Genomic DNA, 27,952 nt, shown 5'->3' with positions numbered 1-27,952 from the left:
CCGCTAGCAGACGCGTAGTGCGAATCTCCGATAGTTGCGCGCGTTTGCGATTGATTTCACGCCTTTTTGAAGAGTGTCGGCACGCCGTTAAGGCGTCGCGACGCTTCGGGAAGCTCGAAAATTTGTTCATTTTCGGGCGGCGACGTTTCAATTGGCGCGAAACAGTGAGGCGGCCCGTATTGCTGCGAGTTTGGGCTAGGCCTACGCATAGGCCTAGCGCCCAAACGACAGCTCTCCTACAGTCGCCGGGGTCCCGCTAAGTAAAAGAGAGAAAAGAAAAAACAGGAAAAGGGTGCAGTGGTGGTGTTTTTTTTTGCGGTGGCGGTGGGCGATGGCCACGCTCAGCCAAGGGAACAACAACTTCACCTTTCACCAGTTCTCGGCGTCAACGAAAGACGTGGTCAACAAGTCCAGCGAGCCGACGGATTGTGCCAAAGATCCATCGACGCCTTCGCAGCAGCAACAACAGCTCGAGTCGGCGGGACAGCAGGATGTGGTGGTCGCTAGCTCGGAGGTGATGGAGCAACCTGCCGCCGCCGGCGGCACCGAGGCTGACGCGAGCCCCGTGATCGACATTGTGATAAACAACGTGGTTTGCAGTTTCAGCGTGCGCTGCCATCTCAACCTGCGTCAGATCGCTCTGACGGCCTCCAACGTTGAGTATCGACGCGAGAACGGCGTAAGTCTGGGGCCGCTGTCCTTAATTGTGTTGTCTTTTTTCGTTTCGTTTAAAACGCTTTTTGTCTCTGATGGGCATGCAGTTAACTCGTGCGTGTGTCTAGCCACGGTAACGCGGTTCACTTCCTGTGCCTGCACGGCGCAGCCGACGCAGGCCTTTGTCTAGAAAGCGCGCCGCAAAAAAAATAAAATAATAAGGCGTAACAGAGAGAGAAAAAAACCTTGGGAATCGGTTCTGCTGCAGGCCACGGCACGTCTGTCGGCGATGACGATTGGGCATTGTTTAAACGATCAGTGGGATCGCGGATATTTGTTTTATATTTCTCTCGCGCAAGTGCCCGCCTCGCATCGGCCACCCCCCACCGAGCATCCAATCGCGCCTTCCTTTTCAGTGTGCGTTGCTTAATTTATAGCGACCTCACGTACATCCCGCGTTATTTATCGTACTCGCTACCGTAACGCGAGCGTTTTTAATTTTTCCATTCCATCCTGCCCACCCCGCCACCCATGGATCATCCCGGCGTTTCTAAAAATACGGTCTTTCGTCCCAACCTACTTGGCCGCGGTTTCTTTTATTTACCACGGACGCGGCGTGATGTTGAAGCGATGCAAACGCGGGTTTTAAACGCTGATCCTTTTTTCTATTCGGGCCCGCTGTTCCATTGTGCTCGCCTGCATCGTTTCAACACCCACACTACGTTGTTAGCGAGGTGCATTTCGGTTGAGAAGCTTTTCAAGAAAAGTACGCGAAGCGTTGCGATCACTGCTACGATCGGTTATACTTTGACCGAAATGAAGGCCACCCACCGAATCGTAACTAAATAAACAAAAAAAAACAGCCCGTTAATCGTGTAACAAAGGTGCGACCAGTTGTCTTAACGGGCTTCGATAAGCTAATTAGGACAGTAGCAACCATACTTTCAGACTGAAACGCTGCGCGTTACGTAATCGACTGCGATTAGTTCGGGGGTGGGGATCGACCACAGAAAGAATTGGCTGCGTCGCTGACCTTTTTGATGGCGTTAGCCCCCCGCCCTAATCGTCCCGTTATCAAATCTTTACCGATTTAAAACTCGCTACGCTGTGACGTTTATCTGTGATGAACGAGCGGGCATTGCTGTACCGGCGAAGATACAGGCCACGAAAAAAAAAAAGCGCGAGCTAGCTGTGTCGGTTTGTCGCAGTGCCGCACCGATACGTTCGTTTTTTTTGGGCGTTTGTTTTAGAAAACCGATTCCGGAAGTCTGGGCTGCGTCCTCCCTCGGAGCCCTTCGCTGCCGCTACCTCGTTGAAAATTCCTTTGATAGCTCTCAGGTGCGAGATCTCGGGGCATTTTTGCGTGTTCGAATTGACGCACGAGCGTCGCTTCTTTGTCCGCCTCCGCGTTTTTGTAAAGGTTTTCACATTTTTCTTCGCGGGATACCCACGACGCGTTTTGATTTAGATCGACGAATGTTCTGGAAACTATCTCTCCCTCCCCCGCCTGTAATACGTTCCGTATTCTTTGTTCGTGGTCCGTTGTTCTTGCGTCATGAACGAAGGTGTCTCTGTAGAAAGAAAAAAAAGAAGAAAGGAATGCGAATCCAATCGCGAGAAAGGCGAGACGATGCCAGGCTTTTGTTTCGATATTACCGGAGAAGCTGCGGAAATTCTCGGGAAGACGAGAGTCGACATTCCGCAACGAAAACGTATACACCGTTTCCGATGGCGGTAGGTGCGTCATTGCGTGAATCTTTTGATCGTGGAATTGGGATATTGTAAAGGTAGTGTCCATACAGCCGCTAGAGTGTGTCAAACCGATCGGGTGAGGGTTTCGAGTGACGTTCTCTGGGGAGTGTACGCCGAGGCTGGTCTGGTGTTGCCGAACGGCGAGGCTAGAGGAATACGACTTGGGCGTGATATATTGTCTTGTCCAGCTCAGAGATGCTCCTCTCACGACGTGAAGCACACTTGAGACAAGTGGCACTGCGAGCTAGCTGCACACTGCCTGGACAACGCCTGTGGGGCGCGTTAGGTTAGGTTAAGTCGGGGAAGCTCAGGTCCTTGACAATGGTGATCAGTGTCGCTAAATGACGGCTCAAAGCTAAAAAAAATACAGCAAGCTGGCAAGACAGGCTCACCAGAAATGTGCCGGCAGATAAGTCCACATGGTCACGGGCAGCCAATGAGCTAAAACTGCCGGCAACTTGTTTTTTCCGGGATAATATCGTGATGTTATAATTTAAATAAACATTTCATAGGGGTGAACTGCAAAAAAAAAAAATCTTGTTTAGGCAACACCAGATGGGCATAGTTAAAATGAAATTCCTCACTTCGGCGTGCCCTTTTAGTTAGCCACAACGTGGTTTTGGTGACTGAAATCGCATAATTTCCATAATTTTTTTTTTACTTCTGAAAGTGGGGTTAAGAGTATCCGTTTGAAGCGCGAACTACCGCTACTAAGATAAACATCAATTTATTGCTGAACAAATTTGACGCAGATTCTGGTAAAAAAAAAATGTCAATTATTATTATCGACCGACAAATATGTTTTTTATACGATCTGCCACCCACTGTTTCGTCCGCGTCCGTTTTTTTGTTTTTGCACGCGTTTTGTTTTAACTTGTATCGCGTCCTTTCGTGGCTGACCGCGTCTCTCCTCCTCCCTCGCGATCCCCGCTCTTTTGTTCACCACCGGAAAGGTGGTTTGGGTGGTGGCTTAAATAAAAAAAAAAGGGGGGGGGAGGGCACCGCGCAGGTGAACGAGAAGCGCACAGAACATGTTGCACGCAATGACGTTTAAAATGAAAATAAGCGAAAAAAAAAAAAAACACTGCTGCGGTTGTGTAGCGGCGCCGACTGCAGTCCGCGAACCTGGTGCCCGGTGTTCGAGAGGATTGAAAGCTGGTGGTTAGTTAACGCACTTTTCGACGACGAGGGGACAAGCAAGACGCGACGCTCGCTACAAATGACTTGTCTTGTAGCAAAAAGCGCGCCACTTCCAACTGCGAAGTGGGATGATGGCGTTCCGTGTAGTATTTGTGAATGTTTTTTTTTTGTTTTTTTTAGCGGGGGCGCCTTCTTGAAACGAATGTGCGCGCGGGTCGCGTCCTCGCTTCGCTGGAGCAGTAGCATCATGCCTCCCCTTCGGTCGTGGGTGCGATGACCTCTCCCTCCGGCGAGGTTGGAGCCGAGATGAGGGGTGGAGTGGGGGTCAAAATCGTTGCGCGCCATCCGGCCTTCCGTTTCTTTTTTTTCGACAGGCGTGCCCCCGGTATTTCTGTCTGTAAGTCAGATTACGGGATTTATTTATGGTGGAATTGTATACATTGTGTCAGAAATGGAAGTGTGTTCGGCCTCTGTAAATAACCCCAGATTTTTCTCCTTTTTTTTTTTGCGGGGGTGGGGGGGGGGGGGATTGACGATGGCGGCAAACATGACGCTGCCAATAAACTGGTGGCGTTTAGGAAGCTGATGATCCTTAAAGCAGTGTAAAACATTGGGTGGTGTTACAAGTCTGTTTCATTGCAGCTGCGAAGCAATGATTCAGATACCAGCGCGCAGTAGCTAGCTAAGCGGCTTTATTAAAGCCGTGGGTGTTGGTTCGATTCCCGCGCTGGTGCTTCGACAGTGTACTTCAATTAAGGTGCGTGTTCAGTTACTCCGGGCAGTCAAAATTCGTTCAGAGTCCCCTCCCCTGCCCTTTTCAGGATAAAACTTGCATCGTAATCATGTCGTGGTATTGGCATGTAGCTAGAACCCGAGAACTGCAAATTTATTACGTACTCACAACACTTATGAAACTAGGATACTATATTACACGTGTAATGGAAAGGAAAACTTGGTCTTGACTCTGCCGTCACTTTGTGACATGCAATTGTATCGGTGAGGGTGCACGGGGCTTAGCGAAAGGGTTTGACGAATTGATGTCGAGGTTTTCGTCGTAATGCTTACTCACGGCGTCTGCACTTAGGGTTCCGTTTGCATGTGTAGATGGCTTGCACTGACTTCAGTGAGCCACGTTGGCGCACCAACGTGGTGGGACACGAAGTTCCTGATGTCCCGTTAATGTTATCAGTGCATCGCATGCTGGTTCCTTCGTTATTCACGTACAGAGGCCCAATGACATTCAAGCTACGCCGTTATCACACTGAAGCAGGTTAATTGCTGCGTGATTATACCACCTCGGCAACATGGAAGGCACAATGTTGGCGCCATGTTTTGCGTCCACGATGTCACCTGCAAACTATACATTGTGAGGGTCACGGATGTCCCCGGGTGATGGGTTGTTGCCATTCTGTTGGTCCCCGAAGGAACTCTCTAAAAAAACAAATGGCTGTTTGGTATCGACGGCGGCGTTTTGATACAAACAGGCTATTGATCAAGAGTCGATGACCACTGCAGGTGAATACCCGTGTGTGCGAATGCATTTTCTGCAGAACTGGTAACGATTTGCGGGAGGGAAAAAAAAAGAGAAAATGCGTGTAGTTTGATGAACGTCCAATAGGATCTTCTTGTCGGCCAACTTTGTCACAAATATTTTATGTGAAGCTTCTATAGTCTTCTTAAGGTGCCTCTCCTGTTCACTACCTACACACGATGACGTCAACGACAATTCATAACAGAATTCTACCGTATATACTTCTACAATACCGTAACTGCCTAATTCATGGATAGTGTCTTCATGTTTTCATTAGAATATCAATCCAATAATCATTGAGTTCTCTAGCAATTCATTCAGGCAAGTACCCTCTGGGGTTTCTTTTATCCCCCCCTTTCCATGCATGCACAAACATGCTCGCACACCTTGTAAACCCAATGTGGCGATAACTAACTGACCACTTCAAGGTGGTTTGAATAGAGGCCTTCCTTAGCTGGGCATAATACTTCAGGCTGTATGCGAGGGTTCATTGGCCACCTGCCAGCTTGTGAAATGATATCACTTGCTTAATGTTTCCACCTGGCAAAAAAAAAAACGAAAATTGTTTTATACTCTGTCTCATGTCTTCAAAGCAGTACTGGCCCACACTCCCAAGTCTACATGCTTGGAAACTATACAGGGCTTGTTCAGATCCTTCAAAAAACCTTGGAATATTGCTGAATTTGACAACTACATTTTTGAGGCCCTTGAAGGTCCTGGAATGCGTATTCTGTCCTTGAAAATCTCTCAAATTTCGGTGCCTGTGCAGTCTGACGTCCACAATAGGCTCCGCTTTCTGTCATAGACTAGCGTTAATGGGGAAAACTTTCCATTTCAGAAACAATATGCCTGAGTGAGTTTGCATGTGCTGTGGTTCTTCGCGTATCATCCTATTGTTCATATCAATCCCCGTTTCTCTCCCATTTAATGCATCTTGCATTTCTCTCTCTCTCTATTAGTCTTTATGACATCACTCTTGACAAGTCTCCTGCGTTTATGCTACTTTTTTACCAATCGAGTGTTGCATGTGGTTAGTACACTGTAATGATGCAAAGCCTTGCTTAATATTAGCGAAGTTTCATTACCTGTCCTGAACATTTGGTGCATGTTGGGAACTGCTTTAGGTGGCATCAGAGCTAGGCTTTTTAGAGTAATAATGCTGTTGAAACGGTCATATAACACAGCCAGATTTTACGTTATGCCCAATCTAGGATAGAAATTTGCATTCCCCGGCAAGTATTTTTAAGGTTCAGTACTGTCGTGAACCTGGATTAATGCAATTAACTTGAGACCAAAACCGGTGTAGCAAAGTTTTTTCTAAAGTAAAGTAGTTAAAAGAAGGTCTAATTGTTAATTTTCACACAGGTGTATTTTTTAAGCAGTGCCTCTAACGGTATGTCATGAGAGGCAACTATCATTTATAGTAATGAGCCTGAAATTATTCCGAAATGATTACGTGCTGCACATTCACACCAAACAGTAGGTTCTATAGTCAGTAGCACTGCTACGTACCAGATAGTGCTGTGGGTAGCAGTGGTTTATAGTCACTGTCATTGGTCCCACAGGAACACTGCTGTGTGCTTTTGTTGATGATTTATGCGACATAAGACACCGATTGTCTCCTCGCAGCTTTCGTTCTTGCCCCTGCTCACATAATCGCTACATTTCCTCTCCATGTCCTTGTATTTTGCCTGCATGTCAATAGTTTCGCATGGCCGTCTACCTGGCATGCATTGCTCCGGCCACATATGGGAGGCTCAGTGTTCGAGGCAACTGAATGGACCTTTTACATGTGCACGCAAGAGTTAATCGAAAATACAAAGCCGTGGTAGATTTTGGGTGTCTCTGTGTCACAGTTTTAGATTTTGAAATACTGAAAAGCCCTTTTCTGCTACAATTTTAGTTTTTAAAGGACCGAAAAATGCCTTTCTCAATTTGGGAACTTCCCGATATAAAAAAGTACTTCGAGCATAGGGATAATTAAAATTGATTTTCAACTGTATGTATATAAGTTGTATAAACTTAGAATTCTGAAGGTTGTTACTGTAAATTAAAAAAATCCTCATTTCGATGCTGTTTTTAATTGATAGAAAAAGGTGTGACGGGTCCTTGTAAGTCCTCGTTTATCCTCCTTTGAAACATGTACGATATCTGGAATTACCCAAACGAAGTGTACTTGAAGACGATTCCCTCTGTAGCTCGATTGTTAGCGCAGCAGATGCTTTACAAGAGGTTTAAGATCAGGTCCCTTGCTGTAGCGAATTGCCTTTTCGTCCACTTCAATTTCTTTACATTTTTGTTACAATTACTACCGTGTTACAATGACTCTCGTACTTTCCTTGAGACTTCATAGTCTGTCGGGATACCATTTATCAATCTTAGTAGATTCACTGCTTCGCCTTTGTGTTCCTTCATAAATACTGAGTGCTTGAAAAAGATAGTGGATGCTGTGACAGTGGGAGATGACTGCCTTAATAAACACGAACCATTATGTCGTTACTGTACGAGATGCACTGATTTGTGGTACCTTCCAAATGTTATCGAATTGCACTGGCTCCATGCGGTACACTTACAGGGTGGTCTGCCGACAATCTGTGCATTTGCCGGTGTTTGGCACAAACTCAACTCTTTGGTGATAAACGTTTGTACATGCGAATCAAAAGTGACACCTTTCTTTTTACGTCTTTGGCAGATGCTCACGATGAAGATTAGGACACCTTACACGACGGCCAGCATGTGGTCCTCGGGGAAGGTCACCTGTACTGGTGCCACCAGGTAAGTCGCCACTTGCCACTGCAACACACACCAATCATTAGATTGCTGGTTATGGTACACCGCTTTCGCAACCATGTTCGTACAAAATGCCATGGCAGACACATTTTGAAACTATCACATTGCTGCATGCCCTGCAAGCACTCTTGTAAACAATTCACGTGCTCCTCTTCTGTGCCTTATCACACCTCTTCATTCTTCAAGGGACGTAACGTCGCTTATGGGCAACGTTGGGTATCGCTGATCTTGTAGACTACAAAACTGCGCCTTGGCACCGTAGTGAAGCTGTTTTGGCCTCTCGGTTGTCGCACCAGTCACCCGTTTGTTTACTTTGTCAGGGCCTCGCACTGCACTTGCTCGCCACTCCGCCTTGGAGTAACTTGCACGAGCTACATGTGAAGGAAGCCTTTCTAGGTTGTTTGCTGTGCAACTTTGGTGTAATTGCTGACGTGTAACGTTTCCGATGTGGGGCGCAGTCGGAGTGCCACGGTATGTCTACCTTCCATGACGATGGAGCGTGGTGAGGCCGAGCGAGAAATTGGAACGAGGCGGAATAGTTGCAGTGAATGCAACTTATTAGCCCGCTTATTAGCAATATTTTTTGCGGCAGTACATTTACATTTTTCAAGTGTGTAGTCATCTCTTCATCACAAATTTTTCACTGCTGGGTCGTTATTGGCCATTTAATAAAACCTTATCCTTAAAATTGAAAAATGTTGAGGAATCATTGAAATGTTTGACTGAATATATCATTCAGCCGGATCTAACGAACAATGGAAATAACGGGAGTGTTATATTTATCTATTTTTTTTCCAAAGCGCCACTTCAGCTGCACTCACGCCAGGCACTGATATCGGTATTCACTGTTGCGCTCTTGTCGTGCTTATCTGCTTTTTACTGGTTAGCGGGACGTAAGTTATGACAAGGATCTGTGAGACACATTGACTTCCCTGTTTTGGTTTGAGGGTAGTGCATACGTGGGCAAGTGTTAGCGTGCCATTCAACGCAATAAATTGGGTGTTGCGCCACGTACAAAATTGTGTGAGAAGTAGTTGACAGAAAAGAGGCACTCTTTCCTGTCAACTACTACTTCTTACAATTTTGTACGCGGCGCTACACCCAATTATTACAGTGAAGTACCAACTAGCCTGCATAGGCATCCTTGTTCAGTATCTTGCCATTCAAGTTTGGCATTGCAACGGGTTGCTTCATGGCTACAGTTTACGAGCTGCTGTGTTGACACGGGCACTTTGGCGAGATGGTGCATAGCTAAAAGCTGTGAAAGTGCATGAAGGACACAACACAAGGGAGGCGGTGCTTTGATTAGGGTTCGTGCGGGTCCTCGAAAGCCATTGAACTTGAAAAGTTTGTTCTCGGGGCCTTGAAACTGCTGGAGTTTTTGCAAATCCATGAACAATTCTTCGATTTTCTTTTTTTTTTAAATAAACATTGTCATATATTTCATAGTGCATTGTTTGGGATGTCGTAACTGTAGCAGGTGGCACATGAAATGTGCCCATCCCAAAAGAATTGTGAACATTAGAAGCTTCTGCCTGAACCAACACTGTGCATTTCTGGAAACTCTGAAAAGGCCGGAACAGGAGGATGAGAAACAGAAAAAGTAATGTTGCTTTAAGGAGTAGGTCGAAATCCTTACAAAAAAAAAGGAAAGAATCTAGGAGCTACTGGTGAGGAATTAACAATTGCAGCAGACTCATGTGCGGAAAAGGAGGAGACAATTAATGACCCGACATGCATGATCAAGTCAAACAGCCTTAGAAAGACTGCCAAAACCAAGCAGCAGGAGATAGTGGATATTGATATGAAAATTTAGAAAAAACAACAAGCTGTTGCGTAATTACTGTTCCTTAGTTTTTACTATATGAATAAAGGTTTGTAACTTGTATCATACAGCAAGTGATTACCTTTGCTACTTGCAATGCAATTAAAGCACATAGCCTCGAGAGTCCTTGAAAATCTTTCAATTTTCATCATGTAAACGAGCATGAACCCTGTTTGATATAGCACTTTAGCTGCGCATTGCCTTCCTTGTGTATTTTATGGGCTATAATTTTCAGCAGTAGCATTGGACTTAACACCACAAGTCGAGGGCATAGCCCTTCGGGCCTCGAAAACCAAAGTGATACTAAAAAATCTGTGTGCTAAATTTTATTCCAGCTGTGCAGCCTAGTTGAAGTAAATCTAGAGCCATACTGGGGTGCCAGGCCATTTTAATTCAATAGCGTCTCCTGTCTCTTATGTGTGCTCGTTTACTGCCGTATTTTCTTGCAAGTGTTCACGCCTGTCCTCGCCCTGTGTGTGTTACAGCGAGGAAACTGCCAAGCTGGCCGCACGGCGCTACGCGCGCATCCTCCAGAAGCTGGGCTTCCGGGTCAAGTTCATGAACTACCGGGTGGTGAATGTGCTAGGCACCTGCACCATGCCATTCGCCATCAAACTCATTCCATTCTCCCAAAGCAACCGGCCCATTGCCAGGCGAGTGGATCTCCGAACTTGTTAGGGCGCACTAAAAGGGATGTGGCTAAACTTCTTGAACGTTAAACTACTGGATCATGTGTCTGTGATCTCGTGCAGCACAAGTTGAAGGAGTGTTGACACACGAAATTCGCATCTGGTGTTTTTTTTTTTTTTTTATTGCAATGAGTGACTAACTAACCACTTACCACAACAGAAAACCTCATTTGCCCAAGTGCGTGACTGCTAGTTATTTGGAGACTATTTCATAGCACACAGTCGCAAGTCTAGTTTCCAAGATCACTGAAGCGGGCCCCAGAATGGTTTTTATGTTAACGTAGCCAACTAGTTGCTATGTTGGCATGTTCATGCCAACACAGTCACTAAAAGGTAAAGATGGGGCACATTTACCGGCCCATCGCCATTCACACAAATGTGAGCTGTATCTGAATGAAATTCAGATCCAGTGGAGAAGCGGGGACACCACTGCTCGAGAACTTTACGAAGGTTTGACATAAAAGCACGAGCTCATTACGCATTAGTGAAACTTCTTGATTCCTTTTGCAGGCTGAGAGCACGTTCTGGGCTCTCGGGTTGTGATTACGATGTTCGATATGGAACGATGTAAAACTAACGTGGAAGTTTCACAGTTTTTCTTCAATATTTTGTATGCGTTGATGCTGCAAGACTAACGTACGACAACTGAGCTAAATTTGGGCATATCGGCATCGTGATCGGAGCATCTGAAACGTACACAGTCCCGTTCTCATGACGCATTGTTGCATGCGAGGCGATTTTGCAAGCCGCTACCACAATACGTATGCCAAATGAGCCAGGATGTTCTGTTGAGTAGCGGCATTAATTTACGTGGCATGCACCAAAATACAGATCGACAATTCCGTGCTGCGTTTCATCGCACGCCACCATTTTAATAGAGCCTATGTTCTGGTGGTGCTATCTCGTGCCATCACTGTGACAAGGGTCGCTCGTGATCGCTCCCTGGAACCTCTATTCAGTATATTCTAGTACACTGTAGCAGGGTCTTACAATGCTGACATGAAGGGGGCCACATGGCAAACTTGCAGGAGGGGGTTTGCAGGCAATGCAAAAAATTTCTACATAACGATAAGAATATACGAAACTGAAATTAGAATTTTGTTTATTTTCAGCACTAGTGTCGCAAGGTAGTAAATTATAAACATGGCTTACAAGTAAATAAAAAAGCTCTGTTAGTGCGAATTTTGGTTGCAAACATTTTCAGCCCAATCTCTCGTACAGTTGAACCCTGCCACAATGAAACCCAACAGGGTGCGGGAAAAATTTCGTTGAATTGAAAATTGCACCCAGCAGCAGCGTGTAGGATGTGCCAGTGTGATGGTTAAGGACGTTCGTCGCTATGTTTGTCTATAGCGAACGAGAAAGGAATTAACATGAACAATTTCAGCGAACAAAAGAAGCTTTATATTGTACACTAGAGAAGGAAGTGACAGGAGAAAATAAAACTATATATCCAACCCTATACGCCAAGCATCACGCAACATGCACGAGAGTCGGACCGCCATTAAAATGCGCAGAGTTCGCGGCTACGCTAACTCGGTGTCCAGCGCCTATAGTTCTCGGTTCGTAAGAAGAAACCGCTGTCTCACAGTTTGGGTCCCCATCGTCCCGACATGATGCGGTCGTCGACGTGTGCGAGGGCAAAGGTGGCACGGCTGGAACGGCTGACGGCACACGGATGCGCTACCGTGTGCAGCGCCGTTGAGTCGGACGTCGCGGCCAAGCCAGCAGTCAGGGTCTCAACTCCTGAGGTCCAGGATCAGGCCACGGCTCACGAGGACCACACCCGGTAGGCCTCGCCCACGAACTTGCTCCCGGACACGGTACCCCGGCAGGAGCCGTTCAGCAGGTCCCGCCCTTGGACCTTGTACAGGCCGACGGACTCGACCTCGAACAGACACACCGGAGCTCGACCTGGCCGACACGTACGGGTCCCACGTCCGGCTCAGGAACGCTGCCAGGAACTCGTCCTCTCGAGCGGCGCACCGCTTCGTCTGCCTTCGTGGCCTCTACCCTCGAGCTCCTTTCCGCACTAACTGAGGGCCAGATCGGCGGTACGACGGACGCCGATAAGGTGCAGGGCAGGAGGCGGTGGAAAGGCGCTGTAGAATGCGCTCACTTGCCGATGTGCGATGCTCTGGTGATGACGGCGTTCGACGGCGTGGGTGCGACTACGGAGCAGTCAACCCGCATCGGAGAGGCGATGCTCCATGCGTGTAAAATGGCCAGCCCGTCCAGCGAACAGCTTGCATCGAGACGCGATGCTCGGCGCAATCGTGACCATTAGCCAGGCCACGTACGTCGCTGTGCTGAATGTCTGACTACGGAGACGTCTCGCCGAGATCCGCGATGTCCTCGGCAAGGAAGAGAACAGCAGGCCAGGCCGCGCCCCGAAATGCAGTACTCGTGCCGGCAACGTCACTCCAGCTGGTAGTTGGACGGCAGTAGCGTGAACAGCCGCGTTCCCTGGCCGGAACCTGGGTTGCCTGCGTCCGACGCTTCGGCCCGCTGTCTTCCGTCTGCAGCTGCTTCTGCTCGTCCCCAGCCACAAAGCCTACCGCCACGTAATGATCACACGTGGCCCAATCGTGGCACGCCACTTCTATGGGCCACCGCAAGTCATCAGCTGATTGGCGCACAGTTGCCTCGTAATCGCACATGCCTTCTCCCGCACCTTCGTCGTTGCCAGTTTTCTCGAATCCTCACAGCCAGAAACTGAGCGACTAAGCTTCAGCTCCGGATTGTCTGTGGCTCAGAAGAAAACCAGTGGCAAAAGCAGGGCAGTCTCATTGCCATCACTATCGTGTAATGGTGGCCCACATGCTTGGTAAACAGCAGCAATTTCCGGTCTAACCAATGTACATTTTAGACTTCGTAGACATACTTTTATGTTCCGATAATACATCAAAATAATCATTATTGTGTTTACTGTGTGGCATTAAATATCTGAATCTGGAATTTGCATTGTCAAAACTGATTTGTCACATTCTGTGTGCCCTAAAGTGGTGCCAGTGTTTCTGTTTTTTTCGTCTTTCGTCATGCCTTGCTTCCAAACGAGCTTTTGAGGATTAATTCGGAAGCAAATAATAAAGTAGGCATTCTCGATATGAAGTCGGATGCACGCAGAGCTGAACAAAAATGGTTTGAGCAAATTATTGCTTGTGCTTTTATGAAAAATGACAGTGATATTGTCTGCACCGTTGTCTAATTTCAGATGATGTAAAGCGCCCACAATGTGATTTTTCAAATAAAAAGTTGGCACTTAAGTTAGGATGCAGTTTGAGCAAGTTAGCCTACTGTTTCTTCTTGCATTTCTATTTCTGTGCTCAGTTGCGAAACTCAGTTATTGCAAGAAAGACTAAAGGAGATTTCTGCTTCCTCCACTTGTACAAATTTGCTTGTCTTGAGCATCTGACTGCATTATTTCCGAACATTTCGTTTGCTGTTGTGAATAAAATATACAGGCGAAATTGCGTAAGTGAAAGGTCTTGGGGGTTTGAGTAAGTCTTGTAGAGGTTCCGGCATCTGACATGCCATATTTTCTCACGTATAACCTGTGTAAAAAAAAAAGTGAGAATGTTCTTTTAAATAAGTGGGAGTGTCAGTTGTGTGCTGGGGTTGTGTGCATTTTCTTTTCATTGAGTTAGTGTTGGGGGTGCAGATCCCACACAGGCGTGGGCTTTATGCAGGGGCAAGTACGGTATTACCTTGAAACAGTCTGCGTTGCCCGTCATCTTTGATTTCTTTCCAAATTTGGGAGGATTCGTAATCCAAGTTTTCCTCCCTGTTTGCAGCTATGAGCCAGAGTTGCATCCAGGAGTCACGTACAAGATCAAAGATCTGAAGGCCACCTTGAAAATATTCTCGACGGGTAGCATCACAGTCACAGGTAGGCTGTCAAATCTGTGCACTTGTCTTGTACTGTCCCGCCAACCCCAGGCTGTGCAGCGAAATGCCATGGCTTGCATCAGGCAACCAATAGCAATCGCTGTGTGGTCAATGAGTAGGAAACATTGAACGGCTTGGCTGTTGTGCACCACCGATCCTTGCGTGTATCTTCGTATCAGCGTCGCGTATGGGGCATGCAATGGTGTACAATAGAGCAGAACCTTTTTTTTTTTTTTTTTGTTCTTTTGTTCTGGTTGGATGACAAACATAGACATTAATAGAGTTGAACGTTTGTTGAGTTGGTCTTTGGACATGTGGCGCTCGACTTCTGATCCAGAAGTTACGGTATCAAATTACGAAGTTGCTCGAAGCCTGTATACTTAGATTTTAGGGGCATGCCAAAGAACCCCAGCTGGCCGAACTATTGTGCTTTTGAGATGTTCAACTATGTAAATTAATATTAAAATTATGATTATTACGAGCGCTCTCAATAAGTACAGCTAGTTCTTTCATAGTCCTGCACTCCAACCTGGGGTGCTCTGAGGTGCTCGCACTTACTCCGAGCCCAGAGCACAACCGACGTGTGATTACATTACTACAGTACTTCATCCTTTCCAGCCGAAAATGCGCTTACCTGTTTTCTTTTTTGGCCTCCGATTGTTTTAGTGAAGCGGCTGCGTGGTTGGCTCAGTGTAGAAGCAATCCGAGTGGGAAAGTGGTATTGCAGAGTTGAAGGTACAGTTGAATCCCGCTACAACGAAATTGACGGGGCGGGCGCAAAATTTCGTTATCGCGGAAATTCGTTGTCGCGATATGATGAAATACATACGTGACACGGGACTTGCTGAAGCAAAAGAACAAGCTTTAATGCCAAAAATCGCTCAACTTCGCCTGTTTCCGCTTCTTGTTAAGCGATGGCACAACACGACTTTCGCACGCTGCCAGTAGAGCCATTGCTTCATCGTCGTCCTGCGACCCGATGCAACGCCTGATGATATCGAATGCGTCCAACACCTGTGAAGTCGGTGGTAGTGCGGGATCGCGTTGCGCAATTGTGTCATCATCGTCCGACGAAACACCATCTTCCTGGACGCTCTTTATGATGTCTGCGTCCGTCATTTCCTCGCGCACCACCAAGCAAGAGTCGGCTTGCAAGAACTCGCTGATATGTACGTCGGCGGGCACATCACTTTCCTGCAGGTCTGCCCAAGCGACTGCGATTTCTTCGTCCTGGTCCAGCAACCTGTCCTCATCGCGGTCTGCGTCGCCATTGTAAGCTTCAATCGCAGAATCGGAAGTCTCGGCGCACTGTACTGCGAATCCGGCATGGCGAAAGCAGTTCGCGACTACGGCGCTCCCCGTCTCGCACCACGAAGCAGCGATCATTTGGAGCGCCATGAACAAGTCGATTTTAGTTTCGCGACCCAACCGAGTGTTCAAAATCAGCCTTTGGATAAGGCGCTTGCGGTACGCGCACTTGACGCTTTGGATGATCCCTTGGTCGAGGGGTTGAATGATGGACGTGCAGTTCGGTGGCAAAAACTTGAGCTGCACGTTCTCGAGCTCCGTGTCCTCAATGGAATGTGCGGAACAATTGTCTAAAAGCAGACAAACCTTGCGGCCTTGCCTGCCCATGTCCCGGTCGAATTCCTCGACCCACTCTCCAAAAATTGCACGGGTCATCCACGCCCAGCTGTTGGCCACGTACTTCACTGGAAGGCGCCGATTTCCTTTGAAGCAGCGCGGTTTTGCGCTTTTGCCAATGACCAAAAGCGGTCGCTGATCTGATCCGTCCATATTGGCACACAGTAGCACGGTGATCCTTTTTTTGCTGTGTTTACCTCCTTGACAGCGCAGCCCCTTAAAATCCAGGGTCTTGTTCGGTAACATTTCTTAGAATAGACCGGTCTCATCGGCATTGTATATGTCCGATGATGCGTAGCCCTTAAGGATGCTTCCAAGGCTGGCCGACATCCACGCAGCGGCGCCGTCTTTATCCGCCGAAGCGGCTTCACCACACAACACTTTGCCGATGATGCTGTGGCGGGATTTAAATCTGTTTAGCAAACCTACGCTGGCCTTGAAATCATCAATGCCGAGCATGCAGGCAAAATCCAGCGCCTTCTGCCGTACAATATCGCCGCTAAGGGCAATTTTTTTGGCCCGCGTCTCCACGAACCAGGTGTAAACAGCCTTGTCTAAGGCTTCGTGCACTCGCTGGGTCACCTTCTTATGCTTACCGGACGTCCCTGAAGCTAGAGCTTTGCCTATCGCGTCCTTACTCTTCAATATAGTTGACAGAGAGCTCGCCGCAATCCCGAACTCTTCAGCGATGAGTGCCTTCTTCTTTCCAGCTTCAGCCTGTGCGATGATGCGAGCCTTGTCTTCGAGCGACAAAAACTTGCGCTTTTTCGCCGGCTGCGCCATCGTTGATCGCGTTACTGCACCTTCGGGAAACAATCAAACAATGACCAAAGCGTGCGATCGCACGTTGTGAAGAAGCTAGCCCTAGTCAAGCCGCCGGAAGCGGAAGCCGTCGTCCGAACGCATCGTCGCACTCTACCGGGATTTGCCTCGCATCTCCAATTTTGTACGTACATACGTACACATAAATTGGAAATTCCTGACATTGAAACCATTCTCACAAACGTTATAAAGATGATTAAAAATACTATAAAAATCAAATTAATGCGTGTTGTTTGTACACAGACACGATTTAAAACGTTTCCGACGTTTCTTCTGAATCTACATGAGAGCGCGTTGCATTGATTGCATCGCCATCACTATCGCGGTATGTATGGCGGCTTTGTGTTGTTTACATTGCGCAGCGAGTCACCGTCGCACCCAGTATGCACGCTCTGAGCAACATCTTGTGTGTGTGTGTGTTTTTTTTTTTTTAAATGTTATTAAGGTGCATGGTTTGTCAAGGCATTAAAACACTTTTGAGAATTTCAGTAAGCTGTAATTTGAATAATTTTGCTCCTGCCTGTCTCGCAAAAAACTTCGTTGAAGTGGAAATGCTGCCGTGAAGTAGTTCGTATTGGAGGGAATTTCGAAGCATTATATACCCTATGGGACATCGACGGGGAATGGAAAAACCTTCGTTGTGGCGGAAATTTCGTTGAAGCGGACTTCGTTGTGCCGGGATTCGACTGTATGATTTGCCTTATATTGCTGCAACGAGCTTCCGCTGCATATAAAGAATTCTTCATTTTTTAAGAAGCCCTTGTTAAGAATTTGCTCTGTCGCGATGGTAGCGGTGGCGAAGAGCGGCGAACCGTCGAGCGGACTTCGCTGAAGCCTTAGCCCGAAGGTGAAACAGGGAGACAATCCGTTTGGAAAACAGCAACAAAAGTAGCGTTTACTGCAGCAGGTTGTCGTTTCACAGAGCCGGCCAGCACGGCTGGGGCAAAATCCTCTTAACATGGGGCCGGCTCGGCCTTAAATAGCGTCTTTGGTCCATTCTCTCCGACCAGTTCTCGGGCTCGGAGGGGGAGACGTAGCCATACCCGGAACTGCAAAGTGGTTCGGCGGAGGAAACGACGTTATCCCCGGACTGCACGGTTCTCCTGCACAGAAGGCGGCGCTGGGAGGGGGGGGAGACAGTTCGTCGAAACAGGGCTAGATCTTGCGAGACTTGCTCCCGAACGAGGAACATGTCTGTGGCACAACAGCACCCCCGCCGCCAGACAATGCATCCGGAGTTTTGAGCCGTCAGCGCGGCTCGGAAGGAGGGATGCTGGTTGACCATCGGTAGCCGTTCCGCTCTCTCCGCCCGTTGAGACTTCCATAGGCCTGCAGAGGTTCACTGGAACGACGGAGTCGAACACAAAGGCGAACCACTCCGGCCAAAGCAAGCACCCTCCAAATGCTGATCAAATCGCCAGACCAGCAGAAACGAAAATATTTCCTCGAGATTTAACTGAGCTAAAAAAAATAGCATCACGAGCAATGTATCTGAGGAGCAATACATAATGTGGACACTCCTTTACAGTGCATGACACTGCTAAACTAAACAGATTTTTTTTTTCGTGACCGATTCTCGATTGTGACCCGGGCAGATTAGGGACGATCGAAGCTGCCGAGGTTAACTCAATTTGGCCCCGAATCTACAATTTAGAACACCAAGAACTCCCGAATCACGCACATTTTCGTCGCCTGCAAGCATAAGATTGTCAAACTTGACAAAGTTCGTTCTCCTCAAGCTCTCACTTCAATGCGCGCAGCCAATGATTATCACAACAAGATGAAACGCACTTGAAAAGGTAAGAAAATAACAATAAAAATCAAACTTGCACACGTTAAACAAAACAAAGTTAACCTACACTGACGGGCGCCTACCAACACGTAATGCCAAACAAAGAACGTATTTTAAACAGGCCTTTTTCTCAGCCTTCTCTGTTAAATTAAAACACACTAACTGTTACTTTTGAAATATTATGAAAACAAAATTAATCAAACAAACATATCAATGCCTGCTTCTACAATTGAAAGGAAAGCAAAACTTACAAAAATTCAGATGCACTCATAGCTCATAGGAGGGCGACAAAATTAGAAAAGGTTATTCTCAAAATTTAAATACAAAAAATACACTCTTCGTATTAGCAAGGCGGCACACTCTCAGGCGAACTCTGGGGAGTCGCGCATTCCACAGCTTCTGAGGGTTGCGGTCTGGACAAAAGGACGACGAATCGACCTGTTCGCCGAACTCAGTAGCAGCGACTTTTGACCCGCAGCCGCTGAACTCGAAGAAAGGGGCATCTGCACTGCCTCGTTTACGCCGCCCGTTCGACCAGTGACCCTTTCGCCACGGTGGGGAAAAATCGCTTGTGTTACAGCTCAAGCGCTCGCAACGTTTCCCCACTTGCTTGCATCTACAAGGCAGAGAAAAGGATGAGACCAGGCGGTGATTTCGGCGTTCCAATTTCCTTGAATTTTGGTCTTTGTTGACGTGCTTCCCGCCTAATCTCCATCTCAGTGATGGTCTGAGCTTCAAACGTTTCCTGCAGGGCCCTTTCGCGATCCTACGCCTAGCCCTGAACCTGGCGTAGCGAATGAAGACGTCACAGCACTTAACAGCTGCTTTAACATGTTTGATGCCTCTCGTCTCTTCCGCGCTACGCTTTTGCCGACGCTTTTTTCTCTTCGAATGGCTAGGAATGGTGGAAGCCCCGACACACTTATTCAGAAGTGCACTGCCTTCGACAGGCTCTGCCAAAACTCTATGCGGCTGAAGCAACTTATCTTTGTGGGGAGTCGAAGTTCCCAATTTGTTGGCTAGCGTTTCCTGGCGCCCGGTGCTAGCGGTCTCTGCCTGTGGCGTAACGGGAGGCCCGATTAATTTAAGGCTAACAAAGGCGCTTACAGAGCTTTCAATCGGTGGGGGTCTATCGCTGTCGTGGATAGCCCTTTTTCTACGGCCTTCGAAGTCGGCCTCATGCTCTCTTTTTCGAGATTTACTCTGCAGCGCATCCTGCTCAAGCTTTTGTCGACAGTCTCCAACCTGTAGCGCCTTACGACGCGACTTGTCGTCAAGCTCTTTTTGACGCGATGCATCTGGATCATGTGCGCTGCGAAGCGGCTCCGTCTCTAGCGCCTCGCGACTCTCTTCGGCGTCCCGCTCTCTCTGGCACACTTCTGCGGCTTGTGCTTCGCGACGGGCCTCAGCTTCCAAAGCTTTTCGGCATGCCTTATCTTTACGCGCTTCTCGACGCGCTTCTACTTCTAGCGCTCTTCGGCGAGCCTCAATTTCACGCGCTTCCACCTCGATCACTTTACGCCGCGCCTCATCTCGCTCTTTCTGACGCACATCGGCGTCCTGCGCTTTGCGATGGGCCTCAATTTCTAGCGCTTTGCTGCGCGCTTCAGCGCTGTATTTGTACGCTCCACTTTCGCAGTCGGTAGTACTCATTGAAGCAAAGTGGCGGAACAAAGCGTATTTAACCCTATCAAAGTCATGCGCTTCCTCGGTGGATAAGCACTCCAAAACGCTTGCGACTTTGCACGGAAGCAACGTGGCAAGCTTTTCCGACCATAAGTCTCGCCCAACACCAATATCGTCGCAGACCCTTTCAAAACTAACGAGAAAAGACACGATGTTGTCGTCCATTCTGAAGGGCCCGAGCCGGTATTGTGCTCGCTGCCACTTAATCACTTGAATTTTATGATCAAGCTCTTCCATTCTGAGAGCATGCTCTCTCCTTTTTCTGCTCTCCTCGGCCTTCCATTGTTCGCGCCTTTGAGCTTCTTCGGCCTTCCGCTGTTCCTCACAGATGAGCTCCCAAAACTCGTCAGCTTCCTCAGCCGTCACATTCTCTGCCCGCATCACCTCGAGAATCGCTTCCCTTGTTTTAGCGAACCCGGTGGAAATCCCCATGGCTCGACAAATTTCGAGGAGGTCCTGCACCAGGTACTGCTCCATCGCGATCTCGTCCCTCGTGATGCTCTACTACTGATATTCACCGTACTTTAAAACTAATCTCGTGGTTTAAAGCAGGTGAATATTTAAATTACAACTAAAAATACACAAAACGCTCTCCTAACATCTGCCTGTGCTAGAGAGGTCTGGCGAAATGAACAGTAAACGTTGGGCACTCACCCAACCAAAGTAGCCGACGATGGTCCAACCCGTGGCTGCCTTCGAACAGTATCAGGCCTTCAGGGATCCGGACCAACTTGTCAATGTTGAGATCCGGGGTTGCTTGTCCTAGCTTGCCGAACGATGAGAACAGGCTAGCGTATCGCAGCGTAGCCAAACGCTATCACGGCGGTCGTCCTCGTGCTCGGAGATCCGATCCAACTTTTCAGCCGTTGAGATCGGGGTAGCGGGTCCCAGAGCAGCAAAACGTTGAGAACAGGGGTCTGATCCGGCGTGCCAAACGTAGGATATCGTATCCCGAAGCTGCCAACCACTGTTAAGAATTTGCTCTGTCGCGATGGTAGCGGTGGCGAAGAGCGGCGAACCGTCGAGCGGACTTCGCTGAAGCCTTAGCCCGAAGGTGAAACAGGGAGACAATCCGTTTGGAAAACAGCAACAAAAGTAGCGTTTACTGTAGCAGGTTGTCGTTTCACAGAGCCGGCCAGCACGACAACGTCGGCTGGGGCAAAATCCTCTTAACATGGGGCCGGCTCGGCCTTAAATAGCGTCTTTGGTCCATTCTCTCCGACCAGTTCTCGGGCTCGGAGGGGGAGACGTAGCCATACCCGGAACTGCAAAGTGGTTCGGCGGAGGAAACGACGTTATCCCCGGACTGCACGGTTCTCCTGCACAGAAGGCGGCGCTGGGAGGGGGGGGAGACAGTTCGTCGAAACAGGGCTAGATCTTGCGAGACTTGCTCCCGAACGAGGAACATGTCTGTGGCACAACACCCTGCAACACCGACGTACTGTCTGCATCAAATGGAACCCGAACACCAGCAAACCATTGCGATGGTATAATGCGCGCTATTCAGTGATTGCCATTGAGAGGTGCGCATGTCCTGTTCTGTAGCTCTGCACGTGCAGTTAAATCCCTTTATAAGAGGCATGCTCCGGGCAGCAATTCTCGCCTTTTATAGACGAAAGCATGCCTATCTCGCTCCCGGGTACCTTTGGCGGTATACCCTCGCTCCCAGAGACGCCATAATTTGTCAGAAACTGCCAAAGCGCCTTGCTAGCATGGCATGCACTGGCTCTGGGAGCGAGCACGCCTGTGCAGGCTGCGCCCACTTGTAAAATGTCATCTGCGTACCACTGTGCTATCATCTGGTGTGACAACAACCAGCACAAGAGGAAAAGATTGCTGAGCGCTGCCTATGAAGTTCACAGCGCATCGCGGGAATTGTGCTGGTGCGGTATTTTGCGATTACACAGATTTCCGTCCGCAACAAAAAACGCTGCACTTGACCGTCTTAGGATATACAGTCGAGCCCACATATAACGGCCCCACTTAAGGATGTGGCTTTGGAAAACCTACTTTCTCAAAACTTTGCAGATGTTGATGAAAATTGGCACAAATATTCAGCATGTCTTCCTAATGCTTCCACAAAAGTTTCAGAGAAGTATCTTCAGAACTTTTTATTTTAAAAAATTGTTTACTATTTGCAGTCCTTAGCACTTTGCACAGTGCTTGGAAAGTTTAAAAAATGCACTAGAAGGCTAAAAGAATCTTTGCTGTACAGCTGAATATATGCCGAGTGTCATCACATGCCTGCTTTAATTTTTTTTGCTACACAAAATTCTTTTATTGCAATTCTTTTTGCAACCTTCACACTTGGCACACCCTAGGGGTGAACAACTAGTCGCATCGTGAAATTACAGAGTCAAACTAAGAAAGAAAGTATGTCACGACGTACATTGAAGTCCAAGTAATTGGGCAAAAAAGAACCAGCAGTATAGGCCAAACGGTTACAAAGAAAATGGCTGCACAATCTTGGCAGGTAGGCAAAAAAAACACTTTTGAGAAAATGGCTCGAGAAGTTTTTCCTTGCCTCCACTTATCTAAAATGCACTGGGATCATCGTTCTTGGTGTCCTTTGTGATGCGGGGCCTCTTAGGCATTTGATGCTTGCTTTGGTGAGCTTTTGATGCTTTTTTTTTTCTGTATTTGATCCTCCTTTGCAGCTCTGTGAATGGAGTGCTTTCCAGGTTTCAGGCCAAGCGATGCACAAAACTCTCGATAAGAATGGAGAGTGCCAGAGTTGTACTTGCAGATGGCCTCATTCACCAGCTGTTTCAGCGGAAATCAACGAAGCATTTTATTCATTAGGAAGAATAGACCAAATTACTGAATGGAGACTCAGCTGCATATAGGGTTTTCTTGCCTTGGCAACAACTTGGCAACTGAGGGCCACAAAGGCGTAGGTAGACTGGCAGCAATGCAGCTGCAACATGTGCTGCCAGTATATACTTGTGCGGTAGTGGAGCCTCGCCTTCAGCTTTTGCAGCACGGTACTTGCACTAGCTCAATGGTTCAGGCGGACACAATTCATGATGCGGCTCTTCATCTCTCGAAGTGATGTGATGAAACGTCGCCATTACAGTTCTTTGCATGTCATCAACTTCAGTGTTGTCACGGATGGCCATCCCATAATAATTCGTTAGTCTTTCAATCAGTTCTTGAGTCAGGCCGCCCTTTCCTCCAATGGGTTGATTTTTCTTACTTCTTGCTACAAGTGTTCACAGAGCTGAACCCATCCTCTTTTTTGCATGATTTATGCAATCTTCTTTTGCCAATGGAATGAAACCGTATGTTCTTTCTTGAGAAAAAGCCAAGAAAGTAAGACTGTCGTCATCACAAACAATGGATGTGTATCGGAGGTCGTTCTTCTCCAGCGACCTTCCGAACAAAATTAGTGCAGCCTCGACCTCCATTCGGCCATCGCCAGACGAGGCCTCTGTTTTGCCGTTTTCACACTGCCAACGCTCTTTCGAAGACTGGTCGGCCATCTACCCTATTTTTGATCGCTGGTACTGTCGTTGGCCACCGACTGTATCCGATCGTCTGTGTCTAGTGCACGCACATACGCTACCCCACCGACTGATAATTTGCGATTCGTGTCGTGTTTAGGACTTGTTCTCGCTTACTTCGCACTCGGCTCAGCATGCCCTCCACACGGGTTCGGAAGCGCGAAAACGGCTGTTAATTTGCGCGGAAGGAATTGCGAAATATCGAAGTTGGTGAGGCCATGCAAACCCGCCGGCGCAACAAACGCCGCGGAACCGTACACGGATTAAGGCATTGTGAATGAAGTATGCGGCAAGAGCGATTTGGAGGACCTAGATTGCGAGAACGACGAAACTTTGGAGCCAGTGCCTCATGCAGGTTATGCCATGGGCCTCGGCGAACGAGCACGCTGCCGTTTGAAATACACTCGAGACCGCCCTTATCGCTTCTGCTCTTCGAAACACGTGCATCACGGTTTTTTTTTTTGTGCAGTGACATGCCTTGACTGTCCCTAGGCGAATCTACATGTGATTTTGGCCGGCGTCACCGTAGCATTTTAAAATCTTGTTCTGGCTGGCACTGCTACACCGCATGTGTGTTTCGAGTGCCTGGCAGTACTGGTAATTGATAGAAATGCTCTGCATGAGCGTAAGTTGGAGCCAGATTCTAGCGCTTGTTGACGCCGGCTTAGAGCACAAATTCTGCCTTGCCACAGCGCAAAACATGCTTACAGCCGGACTCTGAATGTGAAGCTTCATGTTTGATTTGTTGAGCGACTGCTCTCGTGGCAGTTGAGGGGGTTGCTTTGCCGCGCTTACAACAGATGGCGCCACGCGCTTTTTAATACGGCAGCAAGCACTGAGCTTACTGTGTTCTGGTGTATACCTTCAGCATAAAGCGAGGAGGGCTATTGGCAGTGTATAATGGGTATAAGAGACTGGTGTCTCTTATAGCCATTTGTTTCTTATATCTGTTCAGTCTCTCTTATAAAGGGGTTCGACTGTATATGTGTGCCTGTCTATTGCGATAAGTGGACAGCGCACACAATACCATCGTGAAGGCTTGCAACTGTTCGGGTTTCATTTGATGCAGATAGTACATTGCCATAGTATGAGCTTATCAGGATGCTCTGTAGGCTCTCAAGTCTCCGATCATAAAAAATCTTTAAATTTAGTCACATAGAGTTACTGATTAGACGAGTTTCGTGCTCTCGGTTAATCAGCTTGAGTGCACTCAATGCCGTGCAGAGGCTTTGGCTGGGAGGCGATGTGCTGTCCAAGACTTTTATGTCATTGTCATGTGACGTCTGATCTCATGGATGCTTAATTTAATGAAATCAGTCCCTAGCTGTTGGGCCCATACACTGTCCATTTAAAAACAGTATTGAGAAGAGCAAGTGATTTTCGGTGTTTCTCAATGCAAACCCTGCTTTTATGCAGACCATCAATATTTGGCGCACATGTTTACCTGAGCATTTATTCCAGGTTGGCGCCCTCGTGGCGAGTTGAACATGGGCAATGCTGCATTCACGATACCTTGCGTTTGTTGTTGTCTATGTCCCCTTTATGGAGGTGGATTACGCAGTGTGTGTTTTTTCAAATAGCTCTAAATGCAGTGTACACCTTTGTGCAGGCCTCTGAGTGGACAACTAGCAGTTATTTAACTTCATTCTGCTGCATATTGTAGCAGAGAATCGCTTTGCTGGAGACACTACCATGTTCTAGGAACGTTCACTGTACTATGTTTTTAAAACCAACGTCAACAGTATTTTTATTTTTTCCACTCGAAATGAATACAATCAAATACAAACTTTGCATGCATTTTGGACCTAATATTTGGCTATTGTTGTGCAAGAATTGAAGCTGACTAATTGCTGAATAATAAATGTTTAATGTATGATAATTAACATTAATTACTGAAACTTGCACGAAGCGCCACATTCCTTAATTTTATTTCTTGGAATGTAATACTGAATGCCTCGGTGTTATGTCGATTAGACGCATTATCAGACAGTGCGTCATGATTCGTGCCTGAAGGGGATATATTGTATTGGCATTCTGTTGTGTTAAGAAGGGTGTCACTAGTGATGCATGATTCGGTTGTGTTATGAAGGGTGTCACTAGTGGCGTATGATTCTGCTTGGGAGGTAAAAGCAGGTTAACCTTCTAACTCTTTTCTTACCATGGGGAAAGTGGTGTGACTTATGAAATTGCCAAACCCCATACTAAAAATTTTTTTTCACATTCCAGCTTTGGATAGCAACCTTCAAATGATTCTGCAGTTCAAATTATCTACAATGCAACACTAATGCATACTTTCACTTATGCCGCGAGTTCTCCATATGCCACAGAATCGAGGACCTTGCAACAAGAAACGTACTGCAGAACCACGTAACATGTTGTGTGCCACCTCCTGGGTACATACACAACAAATAAACTAAGTTATTTAAAATGTAACTTCTGTCACCCAGGTGGGAAAGAGCGAAGTAAGAGCTGTTGAACCCGTTTTTTGTCATCTGCTACAAAACAATTGGTTCTATCTTAAAATGCCTGATGGCACTAGGCGGCACTAGACTTTTCATACTGAAAGCTAGATCCCCCGTGAGTGCTTGACTACCGGCATTAAAGGTGGAACGCATTTCGTGACTTGTCTGCCCAGAGTTTTTCAGTATGTCGCGAAGCCGCGATACTCAGAAGTAAAGGGTTAATTATTGTTCACGGGTCTGGTTTGCCTGACAGCGAGAACTGTGTCCGTGTGTTAAGAGAGCATAGCTCATTGTAAGCCCCGCAACTCTTGTGCCCTCTGCAGCACCCAGTGTGGCCAACGTCCAGAGCGCCATCGAACAGATTTTCCCGCTTGTCTACGAGTACCGGAAAGAGCGGGGGCCCGAAGACGTGGCTCGCATGGCGCTGCGCGCCCAGCGCAACGCCAACAATCGTCCGCAGCAGCGGAACCACCACCACCAGCACGCGAATGCCGTAGCGGCCGACGACGAGGAGTACGACTCCTTCGAAGACGAGGAAGACCTGGACGAGGAGGAATTGATGGACTACCCCGATTCCGACGAGAGTTGGGACTAGGCAAGGACAAGGCTCGGGTGTTTTGTTGTTTTTGATTTTTTTCCCTCCCCTCTGTAGTAGGTTTCCTCTATGGCGCCGCCACCCCATTGACGTCTAACTGACGTTTCTTGCCCCGGAACTGCCGATGTTGTGGAGCAAGTTGGCGCTCCGCAGCTTGCTACGCGTCCACGACCTCCTCCAGCGTGCGTGGCTTGTCTCGTGCGTGGCAGCTCTCTAGTCGTCACAAATCACATGTGGGATGTGGTGGTGTGCCGCAATATGTTTCTCTGGACTTCTTGGGATAGGAGCTTTAAAAAAGGGGAAGAGTTGGCAGAAGTGTCTCGGGTGGTGGATGGCGCTTTGTTGTCCCTCCATATCAGTGCAGGAAATGTGTGCTCCAAGCTGCCTTTTCCAGTTTTTCTTTATCTTTCTTTTTTTGTGTTGAAACCTGAAGGTGACCCTATTGCCCGTCCTCGTCCGGCGCTTCCTACCTCGACGTCGCAGGAAGCATCAGACGAGCGTGATTCCGCATTTCGTTGATGGGCTCGTTTCCGTCACGTACAGCAAATCTGCCGTCCCTATTTCCTGATCTGGACTGTTCGTGTGTGTTACCCAGCCGTCGTGACTCCTCGTATTCGAGCCTGTGTTTTCCCACTATATTCCCGCGCTCTGACAACCCCACGTTTTTTGTTTCTCTCTCTCTCTCTCTCTCTCTCTCTCTCACACATTTCTAGTGGTCAAGGCGTTGGGAAGATTACAGGAGTGTTTTGTCAAAGGGTTGTTTGGAGATGGACAAAGCCCCAACTGAAACTCAACGAATCGAGGGCTCACATTTGTCGCTAGCGTCGGAACAAAGCTTCCCGGAACAAGCGCCCATACTGTGCAGCTGTCTCTTTCCCGCCCCCTCCTTCACCCCCTCTGCTTTCACAGAGAAGTCGGTGGTTCCCCGAAACGCCCGAACCAAAGTCATTGTCGTGCCCAAGCACGCTTACAGGCCGAATGCACGGCATCGGGTCTTAAAAACGCCACGACGATTGGTTCACTCCGTCGTTGGGTTGCAGGTAGAGCAATAAGCCATTGCGGCAGCAGAGGGCCTCGTTTTTCCTACCAACTAGGGGGACAGTACGCCTTGGATGTGGACTTTTTTTTTCCTTTTTGTTTCCTCCAGAAGAGGACATTGTGTTCAAGTGGCCCGCTCGG

General features: G+C 47.8%; 1 protein-coding gene across 1 annotated transcript; it reads left to right on the top strand.

Annotated features, from left to right (window-relative positions):
- Positions 1 to 2: 2 nt before the first annotated feature.
- LOC119163593 (TATA box-binding protein-like 1) lies at positions 3 to 27,132 on the top strand. Its single transcript, XM_037415623.2, has 5 exons — positions 3 to 679; positions 7,770 to 7,852; positions 10,178 to 10,345; positions 14,176 to 14,270; positions 26,502 to 27,132. The coding sequence occupies exons 1-5, from the start codon at positions 332 to 334 to the stop codon at positions 26,771 to 26,773; spliced, it is 966 nt and encodes a 321-aa protein (XP_037271520.2). The 5' UTR covers positions 3 to 331; the 3' UTR covers positions 26,774 to 27,132.
- Positions 27,133 to 27,952: the final 820 nt, after the last annotated feature.

Source organism: Rhipicephalus microplus, chromosome 9 (assembly GCF_043290135.1).
Source record: "Rhipicephalus microplus isolate Deutch F79 chromosome 9, USDA_Rmic, whole genome shotgun sequence".
Taxonomy (NCBI): Eukaryota; Metazoa; Arthropoda; class Arachnida; order Ixodida; family Ixodidae; genus Rhipicephalus; species Rhipicephalus microplus.
The sequence above is the reverse complement of the archived record's forward strand: the minus strand, read 5'-3'. Positions and strand labels throughout refer to the sequence as shown.